At 39.5% G+C, this 18,645-nt stretch overlaps 1 protein-coding gene across 8 annotated transcripts in view; it reads right to left on the bottom strand.

Annotated features, from left to right (window-relative positions):
* The window catches only part of PTPRM (protein tyrosine phosphatase receptor type M), a 787,430-nt gene that overhangs the window by 274,651 nt on the left and 494,134 nt on the right, over positions 1–18,645 (bottom strand). For all 8 annotated transcript variants that reach the window (XM_059139376.1, XM_059139377.1, XM_059139383.1 and 5 more), the window contains exons 10-11: positions 9,204–9,405; positions 6,121–6,223 (exon numbers count right to left, since the gene is read on the bottom strand). In XM_059139376.1, the coding sequence (XP_058995359.1) occupies positions 6,121–6,223; positions 9,204–9,405 (305 nt within the window). The remainder of the gene's footprint in view (positions 1–6,120; positions 6,224–9,203; positions 9,406–18,645) is intronic.

Raw genomic sequence — 18,645 nt, 5'->3', positions numbered from 1 at the left:
ATTATTTATGGATTTTATTGATAGAGACAATTATTAAATCCTTTATTTTTCGTGTAAAAGTAAGACTTTCTTTGTGTTATCAGATTTTTAAAAAAAATGAGACAAAGGAAAAGCGAGAGGACCAGAGTTAGTTCTATGAAAAGAAACAACACAAATCACCTACTGACTCAGTTTGAAAGGGCTGCTGTAAGGAAAAACACTTAAACAGCAGTTAGTAGGTGTGAAGTACAGTTTGGAGTGTTTTAAAAAAAAAACAAAACAAAAAACTACCTCTTTTAATCCTGACAAGAACCTCATAATGTTGATTTGCTTTCAGGCTCCTTGCATGAAGCAGAAGAGAACAGTATGACCAAGCTGGTGGTATGCACAGAGTGAAAATGTCTTTCCTTGGACTTACTGATGTTAGGCAAATGGATTGCTGCTGCCTTAAAAGAACTTTTCAAAAATTAATATCTGGTCCATACTTCCTAATATGAAACTTCCTAAACCATAATTAATTATATGCTAACAAGTGTAATTTCTGCAGGAAACTTCTTAAAACCAAACATACAATTGTCTCCTATCACTCATTAATTATAATGATCTCTTTCTTTGCTTCTCCTGTCAAAAGATCTGTTTCACTGTCCCATCTGAGGTGTCAGTTTTCACAGACTCCCTGACATTCTCCTGCTAAATCCCTTTAATAAAAACTTGTGTGTGACAACCAGCTGGGAACGTGAGTGCAAGCTGATGGCCACGAAAAAAGAACAAATCTGGTCTTCCGTATTGCTCCAGGACCAAATCAGACATTTTTAGGAAGTTTAATAAATTTTCTTAAGATAAATATAATTGCTTTACTGACTATTTATCCACAACAGAATGAAAACCTGTCCTTCACCTTAGTCTAAGAACACAGCATAGAGTTTTCAAAGGGCAAAGAGCTCAGTGATGAGAAAAAAATAGCATCCTTTAATGCATGTTTAATTTTCTATCTGATTTGTTACAAAAGAATATTTGATGAGTAGTTTGGGTAAATGCAGAAATACTAGAAGTGAACAATGAGGCTTTAAGATCCATACACGTTTTGCTGGCTATCTAATAGGGCAAACCAGCATAAAGGGAAAAGTGACAGAGAAGAGTAAATGAAAACAGCACACATTTGTCAAGTCTACCGCGGCAATGAGTTCAAGGTGAAATCTTGTTATAAAAAGCCGAATATATTATATAAAAATAAATAAATTCTTGATTTATGCATGAAACTGAAGTTTTTATATGGTACACATCTTTTTTTTTTTTTTTTAAATCAAAAGTGTTTTGGATGAATAAAAACATTTATGCCTGCCTTTTACTAACAGAAAATATTCCCTGTCTCATTTGAAATATTTTTTTCATTTTATTTTATTTTATTTCTTTTCAGTGTTCCAGCATTCATTGTTTATGCACCACACTCAGGGCTCTATGTCATACACGCCCTCCATAATACCCACCACCAGGCTCACCCAACATGTGCTTTAAAAAAATAAGGCAAACTATTTCTTTCATCCCTTCCTTATGACCTCATCTCTTCCCCATTCATAATGTAGTGAAGTTCCAATTTGCTTTAAGATTGTGGCCCTGATCCCTGCAACCAAAACTATCCGCAAATTGTTTTGTTTTGTTTTTTTCAGATTTTATTTATTTATTTGACACAGAGAGAGACAGAAAGAAAAGGAACAGAGGCAGGGGGAGTGGGAGAGAGAGAAGCAGGCATCCTGTTGAGCAGGGAGCCCCATGCGGGGCTTGATCCCAGGGCCCTGGGATCATGACCTGAGCCAAACGCAGACGCTTAACAACTGAGCCACCCAGGCACTGCACTGCAAATTGTTTTTTAAATATAACTGTTGAGGAAGTGTTCATTGCAAAGATAACCACAGTATAAGAAGTTACCAATGGCAGTAAAAGCACAGCATCAAAACAATTAGGACTACCCTTGTTAGAAGAACAAGGGGGCTGCCGTCCATTCAAAGCGTATTCTCACATTAAGGCATCTGCTTTACTGTTCTGGTTGCTCTGATTGTTGCCCACCTCCCATCCCTATGGACAGACCTCTAAATAGATGTTTTCCCCACTCGGTAGTTTCTCCTGAATGAATGAATCAAAGAATGAGTCCTTAAAATGGTAATTTTCTAACGTTTCACTGAAATGAATATCAGAATGTTTAATTAGCATATTCAAGCCCTGAGTTTTAATTAAGAAGACATATAGCTCCAAAACATTTATGAATAAATTGAGTCAACAATGCCTAAAGAACAAAAATGAGAGTCATTTGAAAACACCATCATCTAAGGCGCACCGACGTGCTGAGGTCTCGTGCTGTAGACCATGAGAAGGTATAAAACATCATTGAGGGACACTGGCACACAGTACATACAGCAAAAGAGTAAAATCATGGAGAGAATTTTTGTTCGTGCAAGAAAAGCACATAGCTTGTGTAAAACTACTTATTCTTTATTTAGAGCTGGTATTTTACTGGTAAATTACAAGGATTTTCTCTGTTGGACTGTCTGCGTGTAATGAACAGTGGAGAGAAGAAAGAGGAATGAGGAGATTCTAAATGAGTAAAAGAAAATTAAGCTTTCCCCTGTCTTATTAAAGAAAAAAATTGAATCCATGAACAGACATTAAAATTCTGTCCTAGGTGCTGGCTGACTGGCTAGAATGACGGAATTTGTGTTCTTCTTGGCCATCTCAGGATTTAAATAATTTTATGTGACAGTGCTGATGTGCTGATCAATAAAAAGACAGCAATCGTTTACATTGAGAGTTTAGTGCAATTTTAAGAATCTGCATTAAGCAAGCTGAGGGTCTGTAGTGGAATCAATGCAAAACCACCTTCCTTGGTGAAGTGCATAAATGAAGTGGGACTGAATTTTTAACACCAATGATTATGGATTAAAGAAAAATCAAATCAATTGAAAGAATTGCCTTTGGAAATCACACAATGACAGTATTTTTGAGCATATCATACTGGGCGAAATCCAGGAAAGCAAACAGATGTTCAGTTCCATTTCCCTCCTTCTTCTAGTCTTTATCTTATCATTTGGGAAAAGCCTTCTTGTATTGCAGTTTGATTACATGAGCATTTTGCAAATTTCCAGATGTGTTCAAATGTTTTAATCTACATTATGGCTTTATATTTTAGGTCCCCATGATTCCCTAATCAGAGTTCTTATTTCTCTAAACATTAAATGAAATTGAAAATTTTCATATACCTCATTTAGCTTCAAAGTATTACGGACATTTTTTTCCAAACTAGTCTTTCTAGCTATATTGGTCTTGCATCTACTCAATAGATAATCAGTCCCATTATGTTGTACTGTAATACCAAATCCCTTGTAAAGAACATTCACTTTCTTGCAAAAAAACACAAAAAAAACCAAACCAAACCAAACCAAAACAAAAAAACCCAAACCCCAACAACAACAAAAACACACAACTTTTTGACAGGTGGGGTCATGATAATTTCCATTCTCAATTTTGTGCTAATAAAATTTACACATTTAAGATAAGTATCCTTCCAGATAAGGTGGTATGTGTAGTGGGTTTGCCTGTAACACTTACTGAATAGTTTCCCATAAGAACTGATCTTGATTCTAGCATGGATTTAGATGATGAACATAGATGGTACGTTTACGAATTTCAAGATGCTAATATTGTGGAAGAAGGAATCATAGAGACGATGAAAAGCAACCCTGGTAAATTCAAGGAATGTTTGGCCAATAACAAGACGATGTTTGTTGTTGTTGTTGTTTTTAAAGATTTTATTTATTTATTTGACAGACAGAGATCACAAGTAGGCAGAGAGGCAGGCAGAGAGAGAGGAAGAAGCAGGCTCCCTGCAGAGCAGAGAGCCCGGTGTGGGGCTGGATCCCAGGACCCTGGGATCATGACCCAAGCCGAAGGCAGAGGCTTTAACCCACTGAGCCACCCAGGTTCCCTGACAAGACAATGTTTAATCAAAGTGGAGCTATGGTTAGCTTGGAAATAGGGTATCATGACAGTTGTGAAGGAGGGTGTGTTAACAGAAACTGAAATATTAGCAGAGTTAGAGACTGGCCTTCAAGAAATGATGTGAAACATGGTGAAGCCATGTATTTTGGACACTCTGACAAGCACTTGAAGGTATCCTTTTATAAGAATAAAAAGCCTGAGGATATCTACAATTAACCAACTGATAAGTCTCCAGTATCCAAAAACAACTAGAAAGGTATAAAAGAAAACAAAAAGATAATGCCTTGTTTAAACAAAGGCATGTTTAGAAAATATGAATGGTAGTGTGGATGTAAGAGGCACTTTAAAAAAAGTAAGGAAAGGAGAATTGGGAAGGGGGATGATATAGATGACCCAAAGGACTATCATTTGAAAACTCAGACTTGGAAAGTCTTATACAGAGAACGAATTATATGGGCGAAAATCTGATTGAAAGTGTTTGAAGGAAAGAGGTAGTAAGAACAGAAGATGAAAAGGAGTTTATGTGAGTTGGGAAGGTTAGGATTTCAGATCCCTTCCATTTGGAGGCCTTGAAAGTGAGTGGCCTATACGCTTTCATTTTATCCTAATGCTTCTGTAGGAGAACACGGACTCCTGTCCTAACAGCCCATGTTGCTGAGTCTAGGCGATTCTTAAACGGGTCACAAGAAAATGATGCTCCCAAGGCCATGGTCAGAGCATCAGTTTTCATCTAATAAGACTTCAACTTTCTGGAGTGAAAAAAGTCTGACCCATGGCCACGGATACACTCGGATCTTGGCCAGCTGTCTAATGAGCATGTGTCTTGGGTCATTCGGATTAGGGCAACCCCTTGGCACTGTACAGAAGTCAGCACAAAGGGCCTAGGTAGTGTCAGCGGCTACGTTTTTCTAGTAGTAATAATATCTTAAATTTGGAGTAGGGCTTTCACACATTTCGTAGTGTTCTCGCGGACCGCACTATTGGAGGGCAGTCCTCAATCCCTGACATGAAAATCTTTTCCTACTATGTCAAGTCAACAGAGCGAACTAGAAATTGTCTCCTAAAATTTTTTACATTTTTCAAATAAAAATTTCTGTGATCCCACCCTCATTGGACTTGCCTATCAAAGAATTCTGCTCTTTTTTTTTATTGCTAACTCTGTGAAATGAAACTTGTACATATCTTATCATGTAGAAAGAAGTCCAACTGATTGCCTATGATACTGTAGTGAAAACATGATCAAGTAGAGCCAGGTTTCAAAAGGTTAATGGAGTAAAATTCTATACCAGGAGTACTGAAACAAACCCTACAGAGGCCTAAATGGGAATGTAAACGTTTCCTCAGAGTACGCTATTCGAAATAATAGGTTATTTTGAAGGGAATCTATTCTGATGGTACAGAATATCTAAATCGCTCTGAAACAAGTAGAGATTTCATTTATATAGATTAATGAGCTTATGACAAGTTCATACTCAAGAGTTATTCAGGCATTCCTTTGCTCCTTCCTAGGAAGAATAAATTTATTTTATTCATTCACTGTAAAAGTTACACTTTGTAATTTCTTAGCTATATAAATCACTGCAGAATGAGAAATAGGGCCTACATGTTGGTAATAAACTTAAATATGTTCAAATAAAGACTTCACAATGCTCTTTCCAATCATCTGTTTCTTTAAAAAAAAAAAAAAAAAAGTTACACCACATATTCAATGGAGAAATCAGCCAATTTCCCAGAAGTTAACTGACTTAAAACCCCAGGTATACAAACAAACAGGCAAAAAAACCCAAAGGTCCATTGAAAGATGAGAGCTCAAGATAAACATGTCATTGGCCCTTGGGTAACAAAATTGCAGCAAGCACTTACTTGTTAGACTCAAAGCCACCTCTCAAAAGACTAAGGCTTTTGTTCCTTATCTTCAAAGAACAACCCTCTTGCATCAGAATCAAACTCTGTACACAATACTTGATCACCCCATATCAAAGCACGTCCCCTTTCCTGAGTCATTTCTTTTAATTAGAGCTAATAAAGAAATGGGTTTACATGCTGACTGATGTTTGTAGCAAATCCCTAGAAAACAGGGTCAAGAAATTCATTAGTGTGATGTTAGGGTCTGTGTCTCTGGAGCCAGCCCGCCCCTCCTCTACTCAGTACCTGACAGGCGCGCCTCGGCTCTGTGCTGGTTTCAGCATGACTGTCACCGTGTTGTCCGTTTGATTCAAAGGGGTCTCGAGCTCATAAGCCGGCATAGAGGGCGCTGGGGGGAAAAATGTGTGATGGGAGATTCGTTATTTCTGATCGATCTTTTCGGTTTTCCTTCTAGTTCTGTTTGGAAAGAACATTAAGAACACAGTGCACTTCAACTATAGTTATGAACCTACCATGGACGGCCTCTGTGTATATACCTTATACAGAATATTAGGAACTGCTGCTAAAACCAGTATATGTCAACTTCTTTGATCCTGAGTTCAAGTTGGGAGAGAGTATGAGGGGGCTTGTGAGGTGGTACTAATAGTCTCTCTCTTGATTTGCATTCTTGATGAATGGGTGTAGGTTAGCTTGAGAACATACATCAAGTTGGGCACTTACAATGTGTATACTTCTCGGTAGGTATGCTCTTCTTTAGAAATAGCTTTAAATGCATATTTAAGAAATAATCACTAGGATCATAAAACTGAATATTATAGCTCTCCCATCAAAGTCAAGGTGGAAAACTCTGTGTATGCCACAGATCCATCTAGAAATCTGAAGAAGACTGTAGAAGCCAGAGAGGCTCGTTGAAATTAGTGACCACGAATGGGCTGTCAGGGAGAGCAGGAAGGTGGAAAAGGTACGGGAATTGGAGTAAGGAAGGCTTGGTTTGACTTTCTGTTGTTTTGTTTTAATCAGTGTAAGAGCTTAGGCTCACGAATTATCTCTGGGTCTTCAGTTTACCCTTCTTTCAAAATAGGAGAAATTACCCTCTAGGGTTATTATGGGAATTGAAAGAGAAAATAAAGGGTGTCAGGTCAATACAATTCTACCAATGTTCATTCTTTTCCCCCACTTCAAGAGAATCCTATTTCCAAGTCTATTTTCTGGCATTCTTTGTTTTCTAGATTGTTTAGTCTTCTCATGTGAAGATAATGATAGAGTTCTTCAATAACTTTGTCATTGCCATGGAATAGATGGATCAAAGCTGTGATGTGGGGGGCACATGGTCTTTTTAAGAACCACAGGAGTAGGTGACTGATGAGAACACTAGTGATTATTTTTTTTTTACAAATATAGTTTTTTAAATCTCTTACATATAAAAAGCTTTTATGTAAAAGGCATGGGTTATATCTCATTTCCATTTATTGGATTTTCTCAGCATTAAAAATTAACTCCAATTCTATTAAAAATTAACTCCGATTCATAACACAGAATTACATTTTGTATAGAGAATAGTTCTTTCTCTGAGGTCCATGAAAGTAGAAAATTGGGGCCCATAAACTGTAATTTTCTTTGAACTATAAAAATCAAATAGTTATTCTTGATGAGTCTGTGCAGGCTAACAAAAATGTCAACTGTCTTTGTTTTTGGATAGAACTATAGGAACTTGGGAGGTTAACAGCGGTCAGAGTCATATCAAATAGAATTTTTGTATAACAAGAAATGATAAAAATGAATTCTTTTTTTCTAAAAGAACATCTTTAAGATAATACTCTTTGAAATATAGTTTCCATAGGGGGAAACTACCAAAACAAAGAAGGCTTAGAGATACACATACTGGCACACATTTCCTCTTCAGTCTCCATCATAAGTTAAAGCACCAGATTCTATCACCTTAATTACATCTAGGTTATCAGTGCACTTGATCAAGATCAGAGAGGGCGTGCATAGAAATTACGACTAGAAGCCAGATTTTCTGATTCCAAGTCTAGTGGTCTCCAGAGATGTAGGACTAAATGGCATTTTCCTAACCTCACAAGGGCATCTTCCTCTTCTTCCAACTCTCCATATTGTTATTACCCAATGTTTGTTATGAAATATCAAGTGTATGTTGAACTTCAAGTTGAGTTTGTGTTCATAAACAAAATCTTATATGATGAAAAATTTCCCCTCAAGTTTCCCCTTAAAAACAAAATTCCAAACCTCCCTCCCTCAAAACCTAATTGAGTGCTTATAGTACTTTTTTTTTTAGATTTTATTTATATGAGAGAGAGAACACACAAGCAGAGAGAAGGGCAGAGGGAGAGGGAGAAGTGACTCCCCACTGAGTAGAAAACCCCTGCCCTGATATGAGGCTTGATCCCAGGACCTCAGGATCATGAGTTGAGCTGAAAGCAAACACATAACCCAATGAGCCACCCACACACCCCTATAGTACTCTTGTTGTAAGCCTGCCTCTGATTCTAAGCAAAACTTCCCAAAAACTAGAAATGAGGGACAATAGATAAAGATAAAAAATAGACAATAGATAAAAAAAAAAAATAAAGCTAAACATTACTTAGCTAGAGTTATTCCCCTCACCAGCTTCTTGCTCATCTTCCCCTAGCCAAAACAGGCAAGGTCAAAACTCAAACACTTCACCACTCATACCCAAAGGGGGTTAAATGGAAAAAGGAAATGTCCATGGAATTGTGTTCATTGCTATTATATATCCCACAGCAGATGGCAACTCCATTTCCTCTAGTCTGAAGCACAAACACATTTTCTGCACAGTTGCACATGCCCAGAACTACTTCTCAAATTATGTCTTTGGTTGGATGGCATAACTGAGTCTCTACCAGCAAAAAGCTGGGGGATATAAGTGTCTGGGACCACCCCTCTGTCATTGCGGAGGATGTGCAACTATGAACGGTAAAGGTCCCTATGAAGGCTGATCCTTCTGGAAGCAGACTCCATATAATGTGGTCTTTCCCCCGAGCACAAAATCAGTCATGGCTCACCATAGAGATCTTTCCAATGGTGCTGCTCTGGTAACTTGTACTGTGAAGGGGACAGGAGCACGCAGACCAGAACCCTCACTCTATGTTCAGGTCCTCTAGTGCAAAATGACACAACGTGGCTACTTGCCAATGCAGAAGGATCTTAAGCTTCCAAATTATAAGTACTTGCAGTATTTTATTCCATCCCATGAGTCTGATTTGCCCAAGTGCTCATCTGAATACAATGGGTCAGTCGGGGTGAGCTTTGTATCCTTGACAATGGGGATGAAAAGGTACAAAAACCGCCACCGCTGATGAAAGACATAAGTCACAAAGGTATAATACCTGATATTTTGGTGGTGAACTGATTTGTGGCTGGAGGTCCAAACCCCTTAGCTGTGCTGGCTCGGATGGTGAAGGAGTACGTGGTCCCCGGATACAGTCCAAAGAACAGAAAATGGGTTTCATTCCCCAGTTTTGAAACTCTTCCACTTTGATTGGATAAATCTATTTCGGGGTCAAAGGAACTGACTGCTTTGTAGGTGATCTGCAGGAGAATAAGAAAGCGATAACATGTCTGGAGCAGGTGCACCGGGATCACATCTTTATCCAATAAACCCCTGTGATGTATGCACTGTCAGATGCTTCATGATAAGCTCCTCTACTCACTTAGATGCTTCAAATCCTGGATCCAGTGAAGGGGCTCAGGAACTCAGCCAAAACTGCTTTGAGTTATTACTTTTATAGACAGAGGAACTGAAAGCCAGTAGATTAGAACATAAAGGATGAGTTCAGGTTTAAGCTAATACCTTGAAGTTGTTTGCTTTCAAAATGTCACTTTGGAAAAACTACATTACAGTTGGCTTAAAACAACATCACAAATGTACAACTAGTTTAAACAGATAAGGACCATACAAGGGTAAGGCCTCATCTCTCATCCAGGGGCCAGCTTGATTCTGCACTGAATAGGAGTATTGTCTCCTGGGAACAAGGGTGCTTTTAAATGTTTTCATCAGGGTGGGCCAAGATATCTGGTCTCACAATAAATCCCAGACACACATCAGGAGCTCCTGATGGTATGACAGTGGTGCTCATGAACAGTGGTATTTACTACTTTTTCTTCAGAGCCACGCTATCTGACTGGACTTCTTGTCATGATAGAAATGTTCTACTCTGCACTCTCATAGTAGCCACCAGCCACAAGTGGTGACAGACCCCTTGCAATGTGGCTCGTGAGACTGAGGCCCTGAGCATTTTATTTAATTTTCATTTACTAAAATTTATATGTAAATCACCGTGCGGGAGTAGGAGCTGCCATTCTAGAGAACCTTCTAGGGCAACATTCCTATGTTGCACTAGAAGGTTCTTATATGTTTGCCACTTAACAGGTGTTTAAAGCACATTGGATGTGTCTGGAATGTGTGAAAATAAATATATCATAGGTATCTTTAAATTTGCCCTTTCAAATGATTTTTTAAAGAATTTTACTGTAAGTAGTTCATCAACTATTCACGAACGCGCATTTTAGTGGTGATTACGAACTTCTACTGGTTGTAATGACATAATTTTTAAATGTGCCATATCAAAAGTTTTAAATTGCAGAACCGAGCACTTTTCTTGCTTTTAAATAGGTAAACTTACTTATAATTTATGTGCATGAACACTAACACTGTTATTATACGGAGTGATAATTGACATTCTTTATTCTTATATTTATACCATGTCATTATAATTAGGGGGACCTCTCTGCGAGATTATTTAGATTGAATCATCTAAGCTTTGGCAAGAAAATGTTTGCTGTATATATTAATCACTACAGTACACACCACTCTCAGGGTTAGGCGGCATATCTGCTGTTAACCCTCCAGCCTATTTCCCTCACAAGGTTACTCTGAGTCAAGAAACAAGACAGCGTCTCCCACCTGCTGCTCTGGGAGGAACTTCAGCATCGGCACCACTGTGTGCTTCACTGTCTACTTAGTCCTCATACTGACACTTCTAGAGAAAAGGGTCATTCAGAGAGGGTAGGTCTAAGCTGTGATGGCATTTTTGCTCCCCAAAGTTTATTTATTCATTCATTCATTCACCCATTCTAAACACATTCATTGCCTGCCTCTGGTGACCCAAGCTCGGTTCTCTGAGCTGGGATCTCACATGGTGGGGGAGACATGAGACCTGTCCTGGAAGAGGTAACAGGCTGATGGCGAAGTAGAGACACAATTCAACACCTATGATACAGTCTTCATAAATGGGGAGTACAGCCCACCAGGGCTAGGTACAGCTCCCTGTTCATCTCACTGCCTTACTAAAATCTTTAATGGGACACACTTGTATGGGAGACAAAATCCGAACTCCCTATCTTGGGGTTTAAGACCTGCAACATATCTCTGAATACTTGACACAAGGCCATTACATCACCTTCTGCTCTGGTCAGGGGATAGGATTTTCTGTACCACAAACACTGGGCTTTTCTGACATTCTTTGGCTCATCATCATTCACCTGCTTGGAAGGTGATTGAACCATCTATGACCTGCCTTCTCTCCCTGCTCAGAGTCAGTCATTCCACTGGAATATCGATGGGGTGGACACTGACACCACAAGCACTGTGGTCAGTGGGTGGACACAGGCCCTGCCCGCAGGTAGCTCGGCATCTGGACTACAGTGGGTGGAGCTGGGAGAGATGCAGGAAATAAATTAAGAATTTGAAAATACTAAAATTAAGTAGATGAAATAAACACAGTGCTAAGACAAAGAATATTGTAGGGAGAGAGGACTACATGGTCAGCCACTGGAAATGACTGTGGAAGGGGCCACTGAGGGGCGGACAGTTAATATGAGGAGACTGGGGGGCACTTGGGTGGCTCCACTGGTTAAACGACTGCCTTTGGCTCACGTCATGATCCTGGAGTCCTGGGATCGAGTCCTGCATCAGGCGCCCGCTTAGCGGGGAGTCTACTTCCCCCTCTCCTCTCTGTTCCTACTCTCTCTCATTATCTCTGTCTCATTCTCTCCAATAAATAAATAAAATCTTTAAAAAAAATCTGAGGAGAATTTTGTGAGAGAGCCTACCATGCCAAGAGTTTGGGAAAAAACAGCAAGAACCGAGGCTGTGAAGCAGGAGTTTTCTGCACACAGTTAGTGGACAGAAAGAAGGCCTGTGTGACTGTGACCCAGCAAGCGAGGTGAGTGTGGTCCTTTGACCAGGATCCAAGTGGGCATGGGCCATACCACGCAGTGCTCTGTACCCTAAGATAAGAAGCATGGATGCATCCAATGGGGAGCCTTGGAACATCTTAAAGCATGAACACCAAAGGATCTAATTTCCCTTATGAAAAGACCACATTAGCTGCCAGGGGGAGAAGTTGTTTGTTGGATGGAGGCAGTTAGGGGAGGAAGGGAGGCCACCAGGAACCACCACAGAGACCACGGGGGAACCTTCAGCACCTCTGACAGTGCCATGGTTGGGAATAAGGTGAGCATGGCCAAGAAGGCAGTAAATGAAAAGAATTGGCATATTTGAGAGTCAAAATGGACAGAAGTCAGTGATCAACTGAAGCCGTGGGGAGGGGTGTTGGAGGAATGCAGGATAGTTTCCATATTTGGGGCTTAAGCAAAAGAAAGCCCCGCTTGTTGAAAGAGATGGAATGGAAGAGGGGAAACGAACTGCTGGCTTGTGGACATAGTGTGCACGGTATCAGGCTGGGATTGGAGAGGTCTGGCCCAGAAATAGAGATGTGCAGGTGATCAACATTGCAATGTTATGGTTTAGGAAATGGGTGAGGTCGCTGGGGAAAGGATTTGAGAGAGAACACTGACATTTAATATAATCAGTGGTGGAGGAGGAGAAACCAACAAATGAACCAGAAAAGCCAACCGAGAGAGCTGTCATGGAAATCAAAAGGAAGGAAAAAAAAAAGGAAAGGAAAGGAAAGGAAAAAAGTGTCTGAAGAAGGAAATGCTTTCAAAGATGCTGAGAGTTGAGGCAAGACTGGAACAGTGTGTCCACCTGCCATGTCTGAAGCCAGAGTTCCCATTTCCTTCTCTGCAAAGCTTCTAGGACGAGGCCTAACCATCACTGGCTCAGCTGAATGCCTGGTGTTGTGGCTGTGTTCGTGCAGCTCACCTGGCGAGACATCATGGTGGACATCATGGTGTGCTGTGAACGCTCTCGCGTGGTCTGAAATCATGGCTTAAATATGCCAAAGGAAGTGGAACTATTCACCTAAATGCATCTTCCTTTCTGAGGAGGTACTGATGTCTTACTCTTCTTTCTGACCCCATAGCAATCTGTACATATTTTGCAATGAGTATACATTTTCCTCAAAAAGCTCCCAGGGAGAAGAGGTGTGCACATGCGCTCACACGTGCTCTTACTAGGGCAAGTAGGCCATCAGGGCAACCGCTCTGACCATAGAGCAGAAAGCAAATGCTGGAGCAAGGGACCTGTTGCTCCACGGGGCGCATAGCTTGGTATTCACCTATCGCCATGGTCATGCAGGATAAGCTGAACGGGGGCTCCGTCACAGGACTTTTGCTCACAGCCCTTTGAGAATTTGCTAAGATTAATAGATCCTCTTTCCCCGACCCCTAAAAATGTACATACACACTAATGCACGCACTCATAACAATTATGGACCCTCTCCCTCACTATTTTTAAAAGATTTCTTTTATTTATTTGATAGAGAGTGTGTGTGTGAGAGTGAGTGGCGGGGGAAGGGGTAGAAGGAGAGGGAGGGAGAGAATCTCAAGCAGACTCCATGCTGAGCACGAAGCCCGATGTGGGGCTCGATCTCACAACCCTGAGATCATGACCTGAGTCAAACCAAGAGTGGGATGCTCAGCTGACTGAGCCACGCAGGTGCCCCTCATCTCCCTCTCTTTGAACAAATCCCTAACAACCAAGTATGTTGTATATGTACAGACACAATACGTCAGAAAGGTCATCGATCCCTCTCAAAGCCACCCAGAGCCCACTGACCCCTTTCAAAACCATTCCAGAATACCAGGAATAAAAAAACGCGCTCCACAGGAACAGGAGCAATCCATTCTAGAATCCATGGTCTGTGGGATCTGCATATTATCTGAGCAGTTGTTCTAAAGGACACAGAGAAATGCCTCCATGCTCAGACCCAAATGTACCAGGTCCTTTTGGCATTTATTTTTTCATTTGCTCATTAAGAGCCTATGAAGTGCCAGACTATAGTAAAGCAGCAGGAAACTCCCACAAGGAAAGTTTGGGACTGCTTCCATGCTTGCACTGGATCGCTGGCTGAGGGCCAAGGCAGTTTTGATGCAGTCTGTGTGAAGAACACTGACGGGGTGCCTGGATGGCTCAGTCCTTAAGTGTCTGCCTTCAGCTCAGGTCATGATCCCAGAGTCCTGGGATCTAGTCCCGCATCGGGCTTCCTGCTCAATGTGGAGTCTGCTTCTTCCTTTCCCTCTTCCCCTTCTCTCCCCCTCACTTGGGATCTCTTTCTCTCTCTCCCAAATAAATAAAATCTTGAAAAAAAAAAAAAAACCAAACAAACAAACCCAAAAATGCTGATGTTCCACATTGGGCATATGTAGTTTTAGGGATGTCCCAAGTCAAAAGCAAACTGACATACAAACAACATAGGTGGGGATTACACTTAGGTGAGATGGGGATCAACTGTTGCTTATATTGGATGATTTCTGGTTCATACATAGATGCCTGAAATTTTCTCAAATTACCTTCACTTCCTCTACTTATAGTTTCAAGTTCTGAACCAAAAGATTCATAAAGAACCAAAATAGAATAACATGCAATCTTTGGCCAGAAAGGGATTAAAAATCTTTTAGGGAGTGTGAGTTGATTGGAATTTCAGCTAGTGTTAAATACAGTCCTTTAACAAAGAGCCAAAGAATCAGAGGAAGGAATAATGAAATCTGATTTCTGGGGAGGAAGAACCTAGGATACTTCAGAGAATGTATTTAAATAATATTTAGATAAAAAGCTGAAAGAGAGGCAGAAGAGACAGGAAAGGAGAGCATCAGGAGGAAAGAAGGAAATAAGCCAAAACAGGTGGTGTGATAGTTTAGAAGGTTTTCAGAGAAAAGAATATTCCATATATGTAGCTCTAAGTTCCAGGAGAAAAATATTGGGAGATGCAGTAATGAATGAGTCGGAATTAGATCATGGCAGGCCTTGAATACTGAAATGAAACTTCTTGACATGGCCCTTAAATTCTACTCCTTTCTACACTCTTCCCTATCTCAGTCAGTAGTGCTTAGTTGAGCCCAGTTATCCAGGCCCAGGACCTTCAGGTGTCTTTAACTACTGAATGTCCCCATCTGTTGACAAATCCAGAATATTCTACTTTGCTATGTGCCCAAAACACTGCATTTTATGCTCCTCACACATTAAAGTGGTTTGCCTTTGGTACTTATTTCATTCTATCATTAGTTGTTGTCAGTACTGTTACTTCTAGAAGAGAAGGGACAGTACCTTTTATACTTCTGTCTTCTCCCCGTACCTTTTACACTCTCTCCCTCCCTCCATATAAATTTAAATTCCAGTTAGTGAACATACAGTTTAATATGAGTTTCAGGTGTACAATAGAGTGATTCAACACTTCCATACATCACCCAGTGCTCATGATGACAAGTGCCCTCCTTAATTCCCATCAGCTATTTAACCCATCCCCTACCCAACTCCCTTCTGGTAACCATCAATTTGCTCTTTATAGTTAAGAGTCTCTTTCTTGGTTTTCCTCTTTCTCTCTTTTATATATATACATATAATATTTACATTATATATATCTTACATTAAATATATATCTAATATTTACATTATATATAATATAGTAAATGTATTATATATTATATTTATTTTTAAAATATTTATGTATATCATATATATAGGGAAAACATATATGTACATATATTAAAATATATATGTACATATATAAGACATATATAAATATATGTACATATATATAAAATATATATATAAAATATATATGTACATATATATTTTCCCCTTTTGTTCCCAAAGCTTGTCGATGGGAACATGGCCAGGAATCTGGAGTTTACTTACTAGGCAATCAAGAGCCATATAGAGTTAGTGAGGTACAATGAAAATATTTGGACATATGTATATACCCCTTTGTATTGGAGAGTATTACTGGCTGATAAACTTCTATGCAATGCTTGATATCCAATTTGCCTATGTAAGAGATACAACATGTATGTTTCCATCAACAGTCTATGCACACGTGCATTTGCCCACATCACTGTTTAACACATATTATACAGACCTAAACTTTTTGTAGCACTTGCTTTATTTCCTTTCTGAATCATTAGTAAGGTAGGATAGGTATCTTTTTTTTTTTTTTAAGATTTTATTTATTTATTCAACAGAGAGACATCATAAGTAGGCAGAGAGACAGCCGGGGGCCAGGCGGCGGGGAAGCAGGCTCCCCGCTGAGCAGAGAGCCAGATGCGGGACTCGGTCCTAGGACCCTGAGATCACGACCTGAGCCAAAGGCAGCGGCTTAACCCACTGAGCCACCCAGGCACCCAGGATAGGTATCTTTTCACTTAAATGTTACTTGGATCTTTTTCCTATGAGCTGCCTCCTCTTATTCTTTGTCCAGTTTTTCTAATGGAATGCTTTGTCCATTTCTTAGCAATTTGTATCAAGTCAGTTTAATGTGCCCAACAGCCCATCCACTGTTATAAATAAGGAAAATAATTTCCTCAAGTCTTCTGTCTGTATTTAGACCTTTACTAGTGCTATCTTTTGTTGTTCAGAAGTTTAAATTCTTATGAAGGTAAATCTGTCAATCTTTTAAAATATAACTTCCAGGTCTTATGTCAAGCTTAGTAAGATACATTACAGAAATATCTTCTTTATTTTTCTTATAGTGTTCTGGTAGTTTAACTTTTGTGTTTAGAATGTCAGTCCTTTTGGTATTTTTTTTTTTTTTTAATGATGTGAGGTAGTTTCTTATATGGTGTAGTATTCTTGTAAAAAATGCTGGGTTTGCTAGCATTTATTAAATTTTATCGATCTCTATTCATAAATAGAGATTGCTTGCCCTATAACTTCTACCTTGTAAAATTTTGGAAGGTCATATACCCAGTTGTTAACTCTGAAAAGTGAAATTGGGAAGCAATGATATTATGTTGAATACTTTTGTACTTAAAATATTCTTTCAGAGAGCAATATTACATTTCTAATTTAAAAAAATTAAAATTTTGATCACTGTCGAGGAAAGCTGTATTTATCAGTCTAGGTTTTAGGCAGATGACTCTGATAAAAATATAGGGCTAATCAAAAAATGAAACAAGATGGGACCAGGGACGGAGACAAACCATGAGACTCTTAATCTTACAAAACAAACTGAGGGTTGCTGGGGGGTCAGGGAGAGGGTATGTGCTATGGTGAGTGCTATGAACTGTGTAAGACTGATGATTCACAGACCTGTACCCCTGAAGCAGATAATACATTATATGTTAATAATTTTTTTTTTTTAAAGGACTGATCAAGAGGTAAAGGACCAAAAGAGCTAGATTCAGAACAAAGGTGGGGAAAACAGAAAGGAAAGGCTCGTTCATGAAGGCTGAAAATGGTTGTCAGGGAAATGAGAAGGAGAGGCAAAGACTAGGACCAGAAGAATGCTTTAATGTTGCCAACTGCCATGACTCCTGGCAGAAAACGATGATGTGAACATTTCCCAGTCATTGATGGTGTGGTATATTTGCCTAATAGATAAAGAGAACCTGAAAATAATCTGAACCCATAGCATATTCGTGTACAACATCTACAGTATTCAACCTGTTTTCTCTTCTCTTCTGCAAAAATGAGCCAACTGTGCTTCCTATTTTAATGAAACACCTGTATCATTTGTTACTAAGTTTTTCTTCAACTATGATAATTTACCTCACTTTCCAGTTTTTACCTATAGTCAAATGTGCTTCTATGACAGAATACACTGTCCCTAAGGTTCCTGCCTTTTTTGAGGGGACAACTGTTCTCTATTTCCTTAGCATGACGTCCGTAGCCAGAGACGATGGTTCTCCGGAGGGGACCAAGTCTGGCTCTACATCAGTCTTTGGCTCTAGGAGGAAGCTGGGCCTATCACTGACTATCGCTCACGCTGGGCATGGCATACAGTGCATCTGAGCTGAAGAAGAGCTCCTTCCTGAGACCCTATCTAAGACCTATTTCGTGAACAGAAAGGGGTTTAAGAGAGAGAAAGATTTGGTGGCGAGAAAACTTGTATTTCATTACTGAAGCCTGATGCACACATTTGACATTTTCCCTTTGGTACCTAGAAAAGTAAACCAACCTGCTCCACTTACCTAGATCTGATTTTTAAAACACTGATTTAAGGCACATTCAGGTATCCCCAATTATAACAGCATTTAGGTCAGTGTTCAACTGGGAGACCTGGCTGCTGAATTCAGAGAGATTAACGGATTCCTCTTTTGAATTATTATTCCTATTGTTTCTGTGCTAAAGTTACTTGCTACACAAAGAAGTATGTTCAGTGGCATCAAGAAGAATGAATCTGGCTATCATTTTCTGTCTGTCTAGATATCTACATGTGGCTTTTAGGACAGATGGACTTATTTCTTGACACTTAACACTGGTTCAAAGGTTGTTATCTTTTCTAGGAAAATATCTGTTATTCTTAGGTAGGAATCTCCAAAACTGAGCCCAGAAAATGGTCTTGGGCCCAACAATATCAATTAAAAATCTGATCACTGAGAAAAAAATATGAACTTGTTTGATGGTAACACTTAGTTCTTTCAAAGCTG

This window comes from Mustela lutreola, chromosome 11 (genome assembly GCF_030435805.1).
Source record: "Mustela lutreola isolate mMusLut2 chromosome 11, mMusLut2.pri, whole genome shotgun sequence".
In the NCBI taxonomy this organism is placed as follows: Eukaryota; Metazoa; Chordata; class Mammalia; order Carnivora; family Mustelidae; genus Mustela; species Mustela lutreola.
Note: the sequence above shows the minus strand (reverse complement) of the source record. Positions and strands in the feature narration are given on the sequence as shown.